General features: G+C 41.8%; 1 protein-coding gene across 1 annotated transcript in view; it reads right to left on the bottom strand.

Moving 5' to 3' along the window:
- The window catches only part of LOC100010554 (solute carrier family 2, facilitated glucose transporter member 7), a 34,743-nt gene extending 23,836 nt beyond the window's left edge, over window positions 1-10,907 (bottom strand). Inside the window, exons 1-3 of the mRNA XM_056795829.1 lie at window positions 10,872-10,907; window positions 8,763-8,861; window positions 2,266-2,426 (exon numbers count right to left, since the gene is read on the bottom strand). Of these exons, the coding sequence (XP_056651807.1) occupies window positions 2,266-2,426; window positions 8,763-8,861; window positions 10,872-10,907 (296 nt within the window). The remainder of the gene's footprint in view (window positions 1-2,265; window positions 2,427-8,762; window positions 8,862-10,871) is intronic.
- Window positions 10,908-17,599: the final 6,692 nt, after the last annotated feature.

Here is a 17,599-nt window from a genome sequence, read left to right as displayed (position 1 = left end):
TTCTTCTCTCCAGGTTTCAGGTTTCCTCATCTATAAAGTAATTAGACTGGACTAATTGGCCCCTGATGTCTCCAGCTTTAGATCCTTAAGAAATTTGTTTTTCTTGAGTAGGGCCTACTTTAATAATTAGGTAAGACTTTGTGATTAGTAGTACTACTCACCTATAATTTTACTACACATTACAATACTTTACATTAGGAGTACTACTCACATACATTTATAAATGTACATTCAGTCCTAAAAAATTATTTTTCTGAGTAAGGCCCATTTAAACAAATGGATAAATCTTACTTGTCAAGACTACTTACAGAGAAATCATGAATGAACTCAATTAGTAAAAAATTGGTTTTCTGAGTAAGGCCTGCTTTAATGATCCATTTGTCATTAGCAAGGTTACTCACAAAGGAATCTTAGTTATATTCAGGTCCTAAAAATGGTCTTCTGATTAGAGCTTGCTTTTATGAATGCATCAGACCCATTTGTTATTAGTCAGACTGCTCACATAGATTGATGAATGTACTTAAGTACCAGAAAAATATGGCTTTTCTGAATAAGATGTACTTTGTTGTTCGGTCATTTTGCTCATGAGCCTACTTTAATGTGAGGTCTGCTTTAATGAATGGATGTAACCCATTTGAAATTAGTGGCATCATTTTCAAACAAACAATGATTTTATAAAATAAATTAAAAAAACAAACAAATAAATCTCCCTATACTCTGAATGACAGGGTTTTTTTTTTCCTCATCAAATTCTTCCAAACACAAAGATCAAGTGTGAAATAGACCCGTAGATTGATGGTGAATTCCAAAGTGGAGTCAGTGATAACAATCCCCTTTATATACCCAGTCTCTTTCTGTGACCATGACCCAGGTATATTTTTTTGGAGGATCCTGACCTGTGCCCTGTTCCTTATCAGGAAAATGGAACAACTGCAGAGGAGTGCGTTTATATGGGGAAAGCAAAGTACAAAGTGTTATTATTGTTTATCGCAAACTAAGATAGGAGGCTGTTGCTGTACACGTGGGGAGACGCAGAGCCAAAATGTGGAAGGGCAGCAGTGTCAGAAAACAGGACCCCACAGGGAGTGGCCACAGCTGTGACAGCTGTAATCAGCGGGTAGCCTGACTAGGTAATTAAAGGCTATTAATAAATATTTATTGAGCACCTGCTCCTAGGCAAGGTGCCTCCAAGAATGTGGAATCTGAAGGTTACATTAGTAGCGTGCTTGGAAAAACCCATTATCAGAAGCATCATATTAGAAAGAAATGATAAAAAAGAACAATGATTTTGTGCTATATGTTTATGTATATGTGTAACATAATAACATCTATTCAGAGCAGTGGAAAGATACATTTGGAGGCACCATATGTTTGGAAGCAAGAAAAATATTGCCTAGAGAAAGCAGATATGCTCCCTTTCTACTGTTGAGAGAAAGTGCTACTGGGAACTCCTTTGGTACAATGGAAAGAACACTTGATCAAAAGTCACAACCCTGGGTTCAAATTCTGGTTTTCCTGTGACCTTGGATAAGTCATTCCCCCTCTCCAGGTCTCAGGTTTTTCATCTGTAAAATGAAGGAGTTAGACTAGATGGCTTCTGAGTTCTCTTCCAGCCCTATGTCTATAAGCTTTCAATTCTAATACAATAGGCATTTGAAGACTGAGAGGTTGCACTTGTAGCTGTGAACTGCCAATCCCAGGATGCCAGGTCACTCTTAAGAATGGAATGTCAGGGGAGTTGCTGGGTGGCTCAGTAGATTGAAAGCCAGACCTAGAGATGAGAGGTTCAAATCTGGCCTCAGATACTTCCCAGCAGTGTGACCCTGGGCAAGTCACTTGACCCCCATTGCCTAGCCCTGACCACTCTTCTGCCTTGGAACCAATACACAGTATTGACTCCAAGACAGAAGGGAAGGGTTTAAAAAAAACCAGAATGTCAGATCTGGACTAAATAAAGTGGCATAGCACTATTAGAGGAAAAATAAAGCATAATTAAATTTTAAAAAAGAATAGAATGTTAGTTGTGGGATGACCTTTAGGGCACAGAATGCCAGAGCTAGGAACAACCTGAGAATACAGAATTCAGAAATATGAGGGGGCTGCAAGATCAAACCCCACATATGGGAGTGGAAGCCAAATCTGATTTTCAGGAGCAAGGCTGTACCCATTGGGATGCACCATTTGTCCTCTCACGTACACTGAGAGGAAAAGAAAATGTGATCTAGTTAAAAGAACGGGAACAAAGAAAGCCCAGCTCCAGCTTACCTGCCACATTTGTCCACCAACGGGCCAACAACGAGGGCGCCTACCAGGCCACCCAGGGGAAACATGGACACGGTGATAGACCAGAGAAGCAACAGGAAACTGTCATCCATGAACTTTCCATATCGTTCAAAGTAGGTTTCATTATAAAATGATTTCAAGACCTGGAAAGACCCCATTCCCCATCCCCCCCCAAGGATACCATATGACTCAGGAGAAATGATGATTCAGATGAGTCTCAATATCCCACATTGCTGAGGTTAAGGACCCAGGGAGGGACTTTCTGAGGAAGAGAGTTTTCAGTCTATAACCCAAGTGACTCAATTTAACCTGGAAAACACCCACAAAGAAAGGACTGAAACAGTAGAGCAGTGGAGGACCTGGCCTGCCAAGGTTCCTCTTCTCCTTGCCCAAGACATCACCAGAATCTCAGAATATCACAGTTGGACAGGGCCCCAGAATCCTCCCATGCCTGAAAAGGAATCCCCTCGACAACATCCCCTCCTTCCAGTCTTCTTTTCTGAACTTGTTCAAATCTTCTCCCATCCCTGCCACTCTCCTCCACCTTTCTGGATACTATTTTCTCTCTGAGTTTTTGTGACTCTCTCTCTCTCTCTCTCTCTCTCTCTCTCTCTCTCTCTCTCTCTCTCTCTCTCTCTCTCTCTCTCTCTCTCCTCTCTCCCCCCTCTCCTCTCTCTCTTCCTCTCTCTCTGTCTCTCTCTTCCTCTCTTCTTCTCTTCCTCTCTTTCTTTTCCTTTCTTCTTCTCTCTCTCTCTGTCTTCTCTCTCTCTTTCTCTTTTCCTCTCTCTCTTTTCTTCTCTCTCTTTTCCTCTCTCTGTCTTTCTGTCTCTCTGTTTCTCTCTCTCTTCCTCTCTCTGTTTCTCTGCCTCTTTGTCTCTGTTTCTCTCTCTCTTTTCCTCTCTCCTTCTCTCTTCCTCTCTCTCTGTCTCTGCCTCTCTGTCTCTCTCTTTTCCTTTCTCTCCCTCTCCTCTTTTTATCTCTCCAATCACTTTTGGATCTTCTTTGCTAGGTCTTGTTCCCTAACTGAGGTTGTCCTCCAAGACTTTGCCCAGGGAGGGCCCTCTTTGCTTCTCTTTCTACACTCTCTATCTTAGTGGTCAGGCCAATTTCTACAGGTTCCATTATCCTTTCTTTGCAGATGACTTCTAGGTCTACTTATTTAGTTCTAGGCTTTCTTCCCCATTCCAGTCCCACCTCCACCAAATTGCCCATTATAGGCCATCTCCACCTGGTTTTCCCAGGGGTATCCCAAAGAGGATCTTGGATCTTCTCCATTAAATCCACTTGTGCTTTAAACTTCCTTTTTCCTGTGGAAGACACATCATCCTCTTTCCAAGGACCCAAATTTTCAACTTTGGCATCATCCTAGACTTTTTCCCACTCTCACCCTCCATATTGAATCAATAGTCAAATTTTATGGATTCCATCTCCATGACATTTCTCGAGTCTGTCTTCTCTCTGCTCACACGGCTAACGCCCTAGTTCAGGGACATAGTGTGTCTTCCCTGGACTATCGTAAATAATCTCCCAACTGGGCTACTGGCTCCCTGGCTCTTGCCTCTGTCATACATCCTCCATACAACTGACAAAAGAATCTTCTGTAGGTGCAAGTCTGATCGTATCTGATCTGTCCTAAAATCTCCACTGGCTCTTTACCACGTCTAGGCTAAAATCCAAACCCTTCAGCCTTGTAACCCTAATATCTAGTACGATGCCAACAAATAGAGGGCATTCAATAAATGCTTCTTGGATTGGATCATGTTGGTCATCCAATCTTGACTCAAGGAATTTTAATAAAAAATATTCTCACTAGGTGGCAGTGCGGTATATAGTTTGAGAGGTCTATACATGACCTGGGTTCAAATCCTTCCTTGCTCACTAGAGCTGAACAGGATCCAGGAGAACACCCTCTCATCGGCTCATGCTATGGCCATAGAATCTGGCATAGTGAAAAGCAGTGGAATGCTGTGCTTTCCCCATATGTGATATTCTGTCTCCCATCTCCAAGTCTTTGCACAGATGGTACGCCATCCTGAGGATGCTTTCTCTTCCTTCCACCTCCTTCCTCCTTCCCTCAAGAACCAGCTCCTGGGTGATCCCCTGCATGAAACCTTTCCTGATATACTCCAGTAATTAGGGGCTTTACTTTGTAAATATCCTGTATTTTGCATATCTTAATTTACTTACACATTGGCCATATCTCCCTCGGTGTACACACACACACACACACACACACACACACACACAGAGCAGCAGCAGCAATTATTTTTATTTTTTGTCTTTGGTTTTCCAGTGTCTTGTGCATAATACTCCTTAAATGTTTGCTTGCTTGTTGAATGAATGATGAAAGGAAGAAAGAAAGAAAGAAAGAAAGAAAGAAAGAAAGAAAGAAAGAAAGAAAGAAGGAAGGAAGGAAGGAAGGAAGGAAGAAAGAAAGAAAGAAAGAAAGAAAGAAAGAAAGAAAGAAAGAAAGAAAGAAAGAAAGAAAGAAAGAAAGAAAGAAAGAAAGAAAGAAAGAAAGAAAGAAAGAAAGAAAGAAAGAAAGAAAGAAAGAAAGAAAGAAAGAAAGAAAGAAAGAAAGAAAGAAAGAAAGAAAGAAAGAAAGAAAGAAAGAAAGAAAGAAAGAAAGAAAGAAAGAAAGAAAGAAAGAAAGAAAGAAAAGGGTCCTGGGTTGAGACTAAAGAGACCTGAGTTTAAATTCTCTTCTTTGACACTTATTAGTTACATGAGCAAGTCAGGAAATCTCTGAGCCTTAGTTTCCTTCTCTTTAAAATGGGCACAATGATATTTCTACCTGTCACACTTACCTCATGGAATATCAAAGGAGATAATGTAATTAATTTAAAATTCTCTGCAAACCTTGAATCACTATCTCTTTGCTAATTACATCACTCTAAGTTGACCCTTCTGTGAAGTGTGACCACAAATGAGGAAAACTTCTTTTTCTTGAAGAATAATAGGGGGCAGCTGGGTGGCTCAGTAGATAGAGAGCCAGGCCCAGAGATGGGAAGTCCTGGGTTCAAATCTGGCCTCAGACACTTCTCAGCTGTGTGACCCTGGGCAAGTCACTTGACCCCCATTGCCTAGCCTTTACTGCTCTTCTGCCTTAGAGGCAATGCACAGTATTAAGGGATTCTAAGACAGAAGGTATGGGTTTAAAAAAAAGAAAAATAACAACAAAACCAGAGTAGAACTGATATAACAAGTGAAGGCAGTTCCCTTAAAAGCCGTTTTCTTGGGAGCTGATGCTTATTTAATCTCGGGGTCATTGTCTAGAGTGTCTGGAGTTTGTCTGGAGTAGGATGTGAACTTCTTGAGGGTTTGGACTGCTTCACTTTTGTCCTTGGGTAGCCTTAGTGCCCATCACAGGGCCTTTCACTGTGTGGAAGAAGGGGTTTGGTGTCTGGTATTTCTGGTGTGAAAATTCCCTCCACTGGTACAGACTGGCAGTTCACAGGATCATAGATCCGAAGCTACTGGGACTTGGAACTTCCTGAGTCATCTAGTCCCAGGCTTTTATTTCACAGCTAACCCAGAGAGGTTAACTGACTGACTTGCCCAGGGTCACAGACAAGAAAAGACAGGATTTGAACCCAGGTCCTGGGCCTCTGACTGGGGAGCCCAACAACCCCTTAACAATCCTGGTAAGATTTTATGAAGCTGCCTGGGGGGGGTACTGTGTAGCTAAGTGGCCAGCCTTCCCCAGCCCATAAAGGTCAAAGGCTTGACTTGGACAAAATCAAACCAACAAACATTTCTCAAGTACCCTCCAGGATCCAGACATAGTTAGGAATGCAGAGAGAAAATATGGTCCTGCCCTCGAGGAGCTGACATTCTCCCCAGGAAAAACCAAGTAATCTGATGTACGTGTGAGTGGGAGAGGGGCAGGGGGCGGTAGAGACACGGTCATCTTTTCTTTTTAAAAAAATCTTGACCTTCTGTCTTAGAATTGATACTAAGTAATGACAGTAAGAGTTGGCAATGGGGGTTAAGGGACTTGCCCCCCCACCCCCAAAACAGCAATACACCCCTTATTTTCTATTTTAGTATCAATCCTAAAACAGAAGATTGGTAAGGGCTATGCAATGGGGGTTAAGTGACTTGTCCAGGGTCACACAGCTGGGAAGTATCTGAGGCCACATTTGAACCCAGGACCTGCCTCTCTATCCACTGAGCCACCCAGCTGCCCCGACACAAGTCATTTTTACTCCAAGGCCACTCTGTCCACTCTGCCATGCTAGGTCTTGCACATAGCGGGCACTTCATAAAGGTCTGTTGGCATGAAATCATTGGCTTCCAGAACGTGCTGTCTGTTCCTCAACAAATCTGTGGCAAATCCCTGGATGGAGGATTTTCTTTATTTACTTATTTTTAAGTAGTCAGGAGTCATCCAAGCCCAAATCTGGTGACATGTAAGACTTTTACTGGCTTGTGGTCCAAAATCAGATGTGAACATCAGGAAATGAGACAGTCTGTTCCATCAGCTCTGAGGGGGAAGAGATCATCCTGTTCTTTGAGTTTATACCCCCAGAGCCCAGCACAGTGGCTTAGACACAGTAGACTCAGTAAATGTTTGTTCATTAAAGGAAACAAGCATTTATTAGGAGTCTACCACAGGGGTCCCTAAGCAGCTCAGAGGTCCTGGATTCAAATCTGGCCTCATACACTTCTTAGCTGTGTGATACTGGGCAAGTCACTCAACCTCAATGGCCAAACCCTTGCTGCTCTCCTGTCTTAGAAATGATACTAAACAGAAAGCAAGGGGTGTATTGTTGTTTGTTTTTTAGAACCTACGATGTACCAGGCAAACGCTTTCCAAATATTCTCTCATCTGATCCTAATGACCACTTTGGGACCTCAGTGATATTATTATCCCCACTTTACAGATGAGGAAATGGAGGCAGATAGAAGTGAACCGATTTGCCCAGAGTTACACAGGCAGTGATTTTATAGGCGACATTTGAACTCAGGTCCCCTCAACTCCATGCCTGGCACTCTAGCCATTATGCCACCAGCTGCCTCTGCCAGCACATCTGGAGTATTGTGCTTGGTAATAGGATTCCTGGGTTAGGAAGGACAGAGCAGGGAAGCAAAGTTGGTGAAGGAAAGACCAAAGGACACAGGCACGGAAGGCATGTGGTTGGAAAGAATGAACATCTTAACCCTGAAAACAAAACTAGGAAAGCAAATGCTGTGTGCCTTTGAGCAAATCACTTGCCTCCTCTTGCCCTAGTTTCTTTACCTATAAAATAAATGAACTAAATGAAAAGGAAAAATTGGGGATGTAAATAGCTAGGAGAGGAAAAGATCTGGGGTGGAGCCAGAACTGTTATCCAGATTTGGACAATGGCCCCAATGGGGCCAGATTAAGGCTGGGGGTTGGAAATGAGAGATGTCCCAAGGTAGGATGGGATGCCTTGGGAAGTCTAAAAGGCAAAGTCATTCATTCATTCAACAAGCACTTTAAAGTCCCGTTATCAACTGCATAGTTGAAAATCTGTTAAGCTAAAAAAGAACTACATATCCCAAGAGCCCACTGACTTCCTGTCATTACATACTTCCTGTAGACAGAGGATAAAGGGAGTGGGCGTTGAGGCTCCTCTCCTTTTTAGGCATGATATAGCAATCAGCAGTGATGGTGGTGAGTGGGGATTTTGAAAATGGCTAACCAGCCACAGGCACATGGTTTTTATTTTGTATTTTCTTTATTCCTTGATTTCTAATGATCATTTAATAAACCTCCTAAACTATAATATTTTTGTTATTTGAGATATAAATTTAATTTGTACACAACTTAGAGTCTTTGACTCTTGGATATCTTGAACTGGATGTCCTGCAGGCATCCCAAACTCAATATGTTCAAAACAGAATTTTCTACAACTCTCTCTCCATCAGACTTTCCTCTTAATTCTCCCAATTAGAAGGATCACCTCCATTAGATTGTAAGTTCCTTGAGGGCAGGGTCTGTCTTTTGTCTCTTTCTGTATACTTGGTATTTAGCAAAGTGCCTGGCACATAATAAGCACTTAATAAAATTTTTCTAAAACCCTTATCTTTTGTCTTAGAATCAATAAGTGACTTGCCCAGGGTCACACAGCTAGGAAGTATCTGAGGTCAGATTTGAACCCAGGACCTCTGGTTTCCAGATCTAGTGTTCTATTCACTGAGTCACCCAGCTGCCCCTTAGTATCAATTCTAAGACAGAAGATTGGCAAGGGCTAGGCAATTGGGATTAAGTGTCTGAGGCCAGATTTGAACTCAGCACCTTTTAAATTCATGCCTCTATCTATGGATAATTTTTTTTGATCAATTGATTGATAATTCCTGATGTCCACTGTTACCTAATATCCCTCAATTTCAATCACTCCAAATCTGTAATCTGATACCCAATCTTGCCATTTTTGCCTCCAGGACATCTCTCCCACACTTCTCTTTCTCTCCCACACTTTTCTTTCTACTTGTGTGCCATCCCAACCCACCTTGTGCGGTGTGTTGACCACTGAGATGTTGTAACCGTACTGGAAAGCTGATCCGAAGGCAGCTGCCAAGGTTGCCAGAGCCAGCACAGAGGTGAGTCTCTGGAAATGAAAGGGACTGTTCCATCCTGGGCCGGGGGCACAGGGCACTTTCAAATCCTCTCAGCTGGATTTTTTGGAGAGGGGGACAGTAGGGTTGGGAGATGGGCAAGGAGAGGGTTGATAGAAGTCCAAAAGCTTTTCTTTCCTTTTGCTTTCAAAGCAGGAAAATAATATAGGGCCATAGGATGGTGAGATCCTCTAATTGGGGGGTTCTGAGACTTTTTTCTGTGTCATAGAGCCCTCTGGCAGTCTGATGAAGCTCATCTCTTTTAAGTGAACAAAAGAAAATGTGGAAGATTACGTGATGCTTCAATTACACTGAAATCTGGCCATCAAAATCTGAATTCAAACAAGACCAGAGACCCTAGATTCAGAATCTCTGCTTAATCCAACCCCTGTAAGGACTCTGAGGAGAGGAAAGTTAAATGACTTAATCGAAGTCTCCCAGTGGCAGCCCAGGATTCCCATCCATACCTTTCCAATCCAAAGCTTCGCCTTCCAACCTAAGAATCTCCCAGGGATTTTTGTAGACTCCAGAAGGTAGTCAGGTAGACAGTATTAGATTTATTAGATCTCTATTCCATCCCGGTGCCCTTCCTTTCAGGGCTACTCCTAGAGACACTGCCTGTCCTCCTTCTCTGGACACATCAGTGCCCATCAAGGACAAACCTGCTCGATTTTAGAAATCAAGCAACAAAGTCTCACAGTCTGGGCAATTATTCTCTCATTGTTTTGTAGACACAGGTGCGTGGGTAAAATGGCTGATTTTGTAATTGAATCAGAATGTGTTGGAACATAATCTCCTCTCTTATAATCATCATTATGATCAGCAATTATCATCCCTGCACTGATCAGCCTATCAGTAAATCACAGTGTGACTTAGGGAATGGCATTCTGAATTTAGATTCAGCCAGATCTAGATTTCAGTCCTTCCTCGACTATTAATAAACTCTGTGATCATGGTGAAATCAATTCGCTTCTCTGGCCTTTATGCAATTCTCTACTATTGTTCTAGACTGGTGTACTCTGGGCAGGGTGGAGTGTTTCCCTTGATATGTAATCACAGTTCATAATGATTGTCCTCAGAGTAATTGGTTTTCCATTTCGTCCATAATATCCTAATAGTTGAACTAGGGCTGTGCCCTCTTCCTTCCTTCCTTCCTTCCTTCCTTCCTTCCTTCCTTCCTTCCTTCCTTCCTTCCTTCCTTCCTTCCTTCCTTCCTTCCTTCCTTCCTTCCTTCCTTCCTTCCTTCCTTCCTTCCTTCCTTCCTTCCTTCCTTCCTTCCTTCCTTCCTTCCTTCCTTCCTTCCTTCCTTCCTTTATTTATTTATTTATTTATTCATTCATTTGTTTGTTTGTTTACTTATTTATTTAAATAAATACATTTTTGTTTATTTATTTAAAACTTATTTTAAATATTTATTTATTTTGTTTATTTATTTTAAAGTCCTTACCTTCATCTTAGAATCAATACTACATATTGGCTCCAAGGCAGAAGACTGGTAAGGGCTAAGTAATGGGGGTTAAGTGACTTGCCCAGGATCACATAGCCAATAAGTGTCTGAGGTCAGATTTGAACCCAGGACCTCCCATCTCTAAGCCTGGCTCTCTATCCACTGAGTCACCCAGCTGCCCCATCTTCCTTCCTTTAAAAAAATGTCAATTTCAAGCAATTCCCAGAGAGCTCAGCTAGCAACAGATGATCACTCATCTCCACAGGAGGCATGATGGGAAAAGGGCCAGATTTAAGAACCAGAAGGTATTAATTCTATTTTTGCCCCTTCCCACTTTGGGTAAATTACTTAACCTCCCTGGACTTCACTTTTCTTTTCTGTAAAATGGGAAGACTAAATGACTTGTGAAGTCCATTTCCATCTTCAGAACTGGGATTCTGCAATCCTGGCACCCAGAAGTTCTGTGGCTGACTAAAAGCCATCAGCCTTAGCCTGGGGAAGGGTCCTAAATATGCTAGAGAAGGGGGCAAGTAAGTGCCCTAGGCTTGGGACTTACCCCCTTCCTGAGTGGTTCAGGTGGCAGAGTCTCCATCTCCAGTTTTGCCATCTTTCCTCTAGCAACACTGCCCTGGCCAGGTGTCCCCTTGGCCCAGCTGAGCACACAGGGAATGCTCCCTGCCTCTCTGTTTCCAGTACAGTGGACCTGCTTTTATTACTCTGGGTAACATAGTCCATCTGCCCAATGGACCCTCCTGGCTTCTCCCGAGAGCACGCCTTCCTTGCCCTTGGAGCTGTTGATAAGACACTCTTGATATTTGGTCAATATAAGCAACACAGCATAAACTCCAGCTCCTTCCTCGGACTCCCTGACTGAAGCCAAGACCGAGAGAGCCCCAGAGCTGCCATCTTTCTGAACAGTAGAATTGTTGCTCCCCTGTACAGAACCGAGGCTGGCGTTCAGTCAAGGAGTGCCCTAGAGAAGTCAGACCAGACTCCAAAGAAATCAGGCAGGGCTTAGATGGGTGGAATAAAGCATCTTTCTGCGTAGCATACGAGTGTATAAATGGAGATTTTGAACCTTTGACTTCATTCCCCAGAAGTCCTCAGTATTTCCCAAAATTCCCTATAAGCTCTCCTGCGCCTCCATGTTGGCAGGATCACTTTATTGGTATTTAACAGGCTGGAACTCCTCCCACAGCCTCTTTTTTGGGCAACAATCAGCAGTGATGGTGGTGAGTGGGGATGGCTGAAAATGGCCAACCAGCCACGGGCACGTGGTTTTTATTTTGTAGCCTCTTTATTTCTTCATTTCTAATGATCCTTAATAAACCTCCTACAATAGAATATTTTATCATTAGAGATATAATTTTAGATTTTACGTGAGAGAGACCTCGATCATTCAGACAATGGGATGGATGTACCCAGAAAGGATCATAGACTTGGAGCCAGAAAGAATCTTAGAGGTCCGCCAGTTTAATTTTATCATTTCCTAGATGACACTCAGAGAGGGTTGTCTAAGGTCCCATGGGGCAATGAATGGCAAAGCGAGGACTCAGACTCTCGCCTTTTGGAATCATTCACTCAACATTCAATAAATATTTATTGGGTACTTCCTCTGGGGATCCAAAGATCATTAAGATCCAGCTAGTGCCCTCATGGAGGTTACATTAAAGAGGGCATGGAAGCCAGGGAAACAAATGAGTATCATTTCAGGCAGGAAATGAAAAGAGATTATGAGGAGCAGTCAGGGAGTACAGTGGATAGAGAGCCAGGCGTGGAGTCCAGAGGACCTGAGTTCAAATCTTACCTAGCTGTGTGACCCTGGGCAAGTCACTTAACCCCCATTGTCTAGCCCTTCCTGTTCTTCTGTCTTAGAATTGATACTGAGAGAAGGTAAGGGTTAAAAAGAATAAAAAAAATTTCATGGGGTGGGGAAGGGAATCAAGGGGCGAAAACACTTCAGAGGGAGAGGCCAGTTCTGAGTAGGAAGATTAGGAAAGCTTCTTAGAGGAGGTGGCATTTGACCTCAATCTTGAAGGATAAATGGAATCTTTTTTTAAGAAAGAGGATTACTGGGGGCATCTGGGTGGCTCAGTGGATGGTGTATGCCCCATTACACATCCATAGTCCCCCACCCCTCTCCTGAGAGATGTTTCATTTTCTGTTTTCCAGAACCAATTGTTCCTTAGAATTCGTTTGCCTTTGACTATCCTAAGTATTATGCCTTAAACAAATAATTGTAATCACTATATATTATTTTCTTGATTTTATCTTCTTTATATCACTTCTCTCAAATCTTCCCATTTTTCTCTGAATGCCTTATATCTGTCATTTTTTTTTCAACTCTTACCTTCCATCTTAGAATCAATCCTGTGTATTGGTTCCAAGGTAGAAGAGTGGTAAGGGATAGGCAATGGGGGTTAAGTGACTTGTTCAGGGTCACACAGCTGGGAAGTGTCTGAGGCCAGATTTGAACCCAGGACCTCCCATCTCTGGGCCTGACTCTCAATCCACTGAGCTACCTAGTTGACCCCAAGCTGTCATTTCTTACAGTGTAATCACATTCCATTTCATTAATAGATCACAAAGCCATGAGACGAGTTGGGACCTCTCCTCCAACACTTACTTGTTGTATGATCATGAACAAATCGCTTCTCTTCTAGTTTTCATTTTTGTAAAATGGAGAGAAAAATATTTATAATTTCTGGCTAACAGGACAATGGAGAGGGGTCAAATGAAACGATGGATGGGAAAGTTTTTTTTAACGTAAACTTTAAAATGTTACATAATTGTTGGTTTTGATTACTTATCTAGGTTGTAGGGTTTTTGACATCAGTCCAATAAGCATTTATTTATTAGATGCTCAATTAAGTGCTAAGTAGAGTGCTGCTAGCTGGCACAGCAGAGAGAACACTGGGCTTAGAATCAGGAAGATTCATCTTTGTGAGTTCAAATTGGCCTCAGACACTAGCTGGGCAAGTCCCTTAAACCTGTTTGCCTCACTTTCCTCATCTGTAAAATGAGCTGGAGGAAAAAATGGCAGCAAACCACTCCATTATCTCTGCTGAAAAAATCCCAAATGGGGCCACAAAGAGTAGGACACGATGGAAACAACTGAACAGCAACTATGTGGGAATTCTGGGGGTGGGTGCTCCTTCCACCAAGGCAGGTAAAGTTAAGACCTAGTTGGCTAAGGAGCAGAGTGGGCTCAAGAGGCAGAATATTACCAAGAAAAGAACTCTGGATTCAGAGTTGAAAGGCTGCTTCTGTTGCTTACTTCTTGTGTCTGGGGAAAAGGGAAAGGAATAAGCATTTATTAAGTGCCTACTGTTTGCCAAATACTTTACAAATATTATCTCATGACAGCCCTACAAGGTAGATACTATTATTATTTCCACTTCACACGTGAAGAAGCAGAGTTAGACAGAGGTAAAGTGACTTGTCCAGGTTACACATCTAGTTAGTAGCCCAGGCAAGATTTGAACTCAGGTCTTCTTGACTCCAGAATCAGTGTTCTATCCATCGTGCCACCTAGTTCCTTGTCATCAAAGTCAAGTGGTTTGCTATTTGACTTATATGGGTTAGAATCTGCCTTTGGATCTGGGTCATTTAAAACCCAAACCACCTTTTCCCACTCCACAAAGTATGGTTGAGTTGTTGTTGTACACAATGTACAAGCCCGTACGGTTGAGTTATTATTTTTAATTTGTTGACTAAAGAAGCAGGGAGGCCAGACATTTTATTTGCAACTAAAGTGTTTGTTACTTGGAAACGAGAAGCATTCTGGTAATGGCTGAAAACCTTCAATGTCAGAGGGCTATTTCTGAATTCTGAGGAATTACCACTGTGCAATCATTTTAGACATGTCTGATGCTTTGTGATCCCATCCAGGATTTTCTTGGCAAAGATACTGATGTGATTTGTTATTTTCTCCTCTAGCTAAATTTTACAGATGAGGGAACTGAGGCAGATAGCAGTAAAGTCACTTACTAATGGGGTTGTACAATGAGTAAGTATCTGAGGCTGGATTTGAACTCGGGTCTCCTTGATCCCAATGCCAGCACTCCAGCTATTATGCCTCCTAGGTGTCTTTGAACCTTTCAATGAGGGGGAAACCTACCACCTTCCAGGGCACCCATTCCATCTTGGGACAGCTCGTATCACTAGGAAGTCTATTCTGATACAGGACCTAAATTGTCCTCTTTGTGACTTCCCTCCATGGCTCTTGGCTCTGTCCCCTGGGACTGAGGGGTCAAATGAGTTTTATCTTTTCCATGGGACAGTCCTTTAAATGCTTAAAGACAGAGATCATGTGACATGGAATCCTTGCTTAGTTAGATAAGTCATGTCACGGACCCAGAAGGATCTTGTATACATTTATCTTTATAATTCCTTCAAGGACAAATATGAATTTCTATTTCCAGGAACTGGTCAGCAAACTTTCACCAGCTTCCTGTTATATGTGAACCTTATGCTAGAAATCAGGGAGATTAAAATTCTAGGTAAGGAATGGTTCCTGCCCTCATGGAGCTTATAGTCTCTCTAGCTCTAGAGAACACTGGCCAGAGAGATGGGTAGGTCCCTACAGAAGACGCCATCAGTACGACGAGCATCCTAGCCAAAACACGTTCTACTTGGTCCCAGAGGACAGAACCAGGGCCAAAAAGCAGAAGTTGTAGCAAGGCAAAAGAGGCTTCTTGGTTGAGACAAACTTCCTAACATTCAGTGCTGGCCAAAAATAGAAAAGACCCTGGAAGTAGAGTTTAAAAAAAGAAACACAGCTATACGTACCTTTAAAAAATTAACAAGCATTTATTTTCTCTCCCTTCCATCCCTTTCTCATTAAAAAAAAAAGAACCTTGTAATAAATTTGTGTTTAACAGTGCATTCTGAGTCCCTTGTCTCTCTGGTGGAAGAGAGGTAGGATGCTTCCTTAGCAATCCTCTGGAATCATGTTTGGTTTAGTCTTCAAAGTAGTTTGTCTTCACAAGGTTATTATTACTGTAGAAATCATTCTCCTAGTTCTGGTCACCTCATTCCGTATCAGTTCATGCCAGTCTTCTCGGGATTCTCTGAAACCATTCTCATCATCTTTTAAAAAAATAATTTTCTTTTAAACATTCATTGAAGAAAAAAATTTGAGTTCCAAATTCTCTTCCTCCTTTTGCCTCTCTCCCACCCATTGAGCATCTATTACCTTTATATCATAACTATCTTTACCTATATTTATATTTATATATATATTATATATATATTTATATCTCTCTTCGACTCTGAATATGGATGATTTGCTAGGCCTAAGCTTGAGCAGAAAGAGATCAACATGGATTTTCTTTGGAAAATTAGAGTTCTATTAACAACTCAAAGTTTTTTCTTGAAGACCTGTTAATATATCCATTTAATATCAATATTGCTTTGGTGATTTCATATGGCTACAGGTCATAGAACAGTCCAGAACAACTGAATTTGAGGGCCATGGAGAAGAACACAATGGCCATTAACAGGCTCTAACATTTTATAAACCAGAATAATAAGAGAAGTATAAAACATATTATCAAAGAAATGCATAATTGAAAACAAAGGATGTCTGGGGCAGTTATGTGGTTCAGTAGATAAAGAGCCATGGATATGGGGGGTCCTGGGTTCAAATATGTACTGACACACTTCTCTAACTATGTGACTATGAGAAAGTCATTTAACTCCAATTACCTAGTCCTTTCCACTCTTCTGCCTTTTGTGAAGATTAAAATTAATTCTCCCCTGATTGTGAAGATTAAAATGGTAACCCCTGCCTATTTTCATATTTTAATCACCAAAAGTGTAAACACCTTACTTAAAAGTTGAGTATGGAGATCTTCCCATTTTTAGATCTAATCACCATTAAGTGAGAGGTCTGTGACCCATGTGTGCAATAGGGGGTGATGAATCAGAATCGACTGCCTCCTGGGCAGTCTTAAAGCAAAGCTTCCACTGAGATTGGTAGATGTAGAGTTAGGGGAAGGCACAGGAAGTGATGTAAGAGAAAATGTCTTTAAAAGGGAGTTACAACTTTCTGAATGGAGTTTTACTTGGAGTGGAGGCTGAAGAGAATCTGCTGACTGGACCCAAGACCCTGTTCTTGGTGAGGCTGTTCTAAAATCTCTTCCTTTGAACTGACACATAGTGAGTGAAAGCTGACTCTTAATTGCTGGATTTTCTGAAAAGACTAATCTCAGGAGAGACTTACCTTATCCTCTCTCTGATTTTCTTATTTCACTCTTTCTACATTTTGTAAATAAATTGTAAATAAATCTCTTTGGAATAAATTAAATTCCTGGTGACCACACTCTTAAATAATCCAATCCAACCCTTTAAAAATTAACCCCCCCCTTACACTTTGAACCAAGATTTAGTACAGAAGGTAAGGGTTAAAAAAAAAAGCCAAAGAGTGGGTCAGTCCCCTAATAGCAGCAGAGGATTAACAGTTCCTTTGATCCATTGGCATCCAGAAGATGTCAAGAGAATGTGAAGGCATCACTCAAAACTTTGGGTGGATTTTCTGTCATAAACCATCATGAGGGCATGAATGAGAATGTCACAAATGGGCATGGATGGGCTGGGATCTACATCACGGTGGGGAGGGGAGGTGGAGCTCTCTAAACCAGTGAGATTACCGCCTTGGAATATCAGAGTAAGGTCAATCACCATTTATAAGAAAGAAGTGTCTCAATGTACAATAAGCAATGAGTCCATAGAAACAATCCAAGTTCTCCTTAACAAATAGCACTTAGGATTAGGGTTGGAATGGACCCATCTCAACCCTTTCTCCATACTTTCTCTTAGTTAAATGATCTATAGTAATCTCGTTGTGTTTGTATTTCTAACATCACATTTTCCAAGAGTAATGGCTCCAGAGCAGAATGTGGTAGGAAAGAGGAAATTGTTTCTATGAAGGTGCCCACACCCGAAAGCCCCCAAACTTGGCTTCTATCACCTCTTTGTGGGAATTGTTTCAATATAATTCAATATAAATTGAATCTATATAAAAATTAATATGGTAAAAAGTTACAAAGAAGCCTCTGTCCAAGCCAAGCTGAGTTATAGCAGTGAGCTCTGGTTTGGACTTCAGCAGGTAGCCAACTCGAAGGAAGATCTCAGTTTTTTCAGAATTTCTACCAAGTATTTCACAGATAATCTCAGTTTGCCAGAGGTTTGGCCACCAGGCTGTGTAAGACCAGTCCTATTTCTGAAACAGCTGGAAAAGCAAAGGGAACAGGCTGGCAGGGCAAGTTAAAATATACTCCT

This window comes from Monodelphis domestica, chromosome 4 (genome assembly GCF_027887165.1).
Source record: "Monodelphis domestica isolate mMonDom1 chromosome 4, mMonDom1.pri, whole genome shotgun sequence".
Lineage (NCBI taxonomy): Eukaryota > Metazoa > Chordata > Mammalia > Didelphimorphia > Didelphidae > Monodelphis > Monodelphis domestica.
This window is presented reverse-complemented; position numbering and strand designations above follow the sequence as displayed.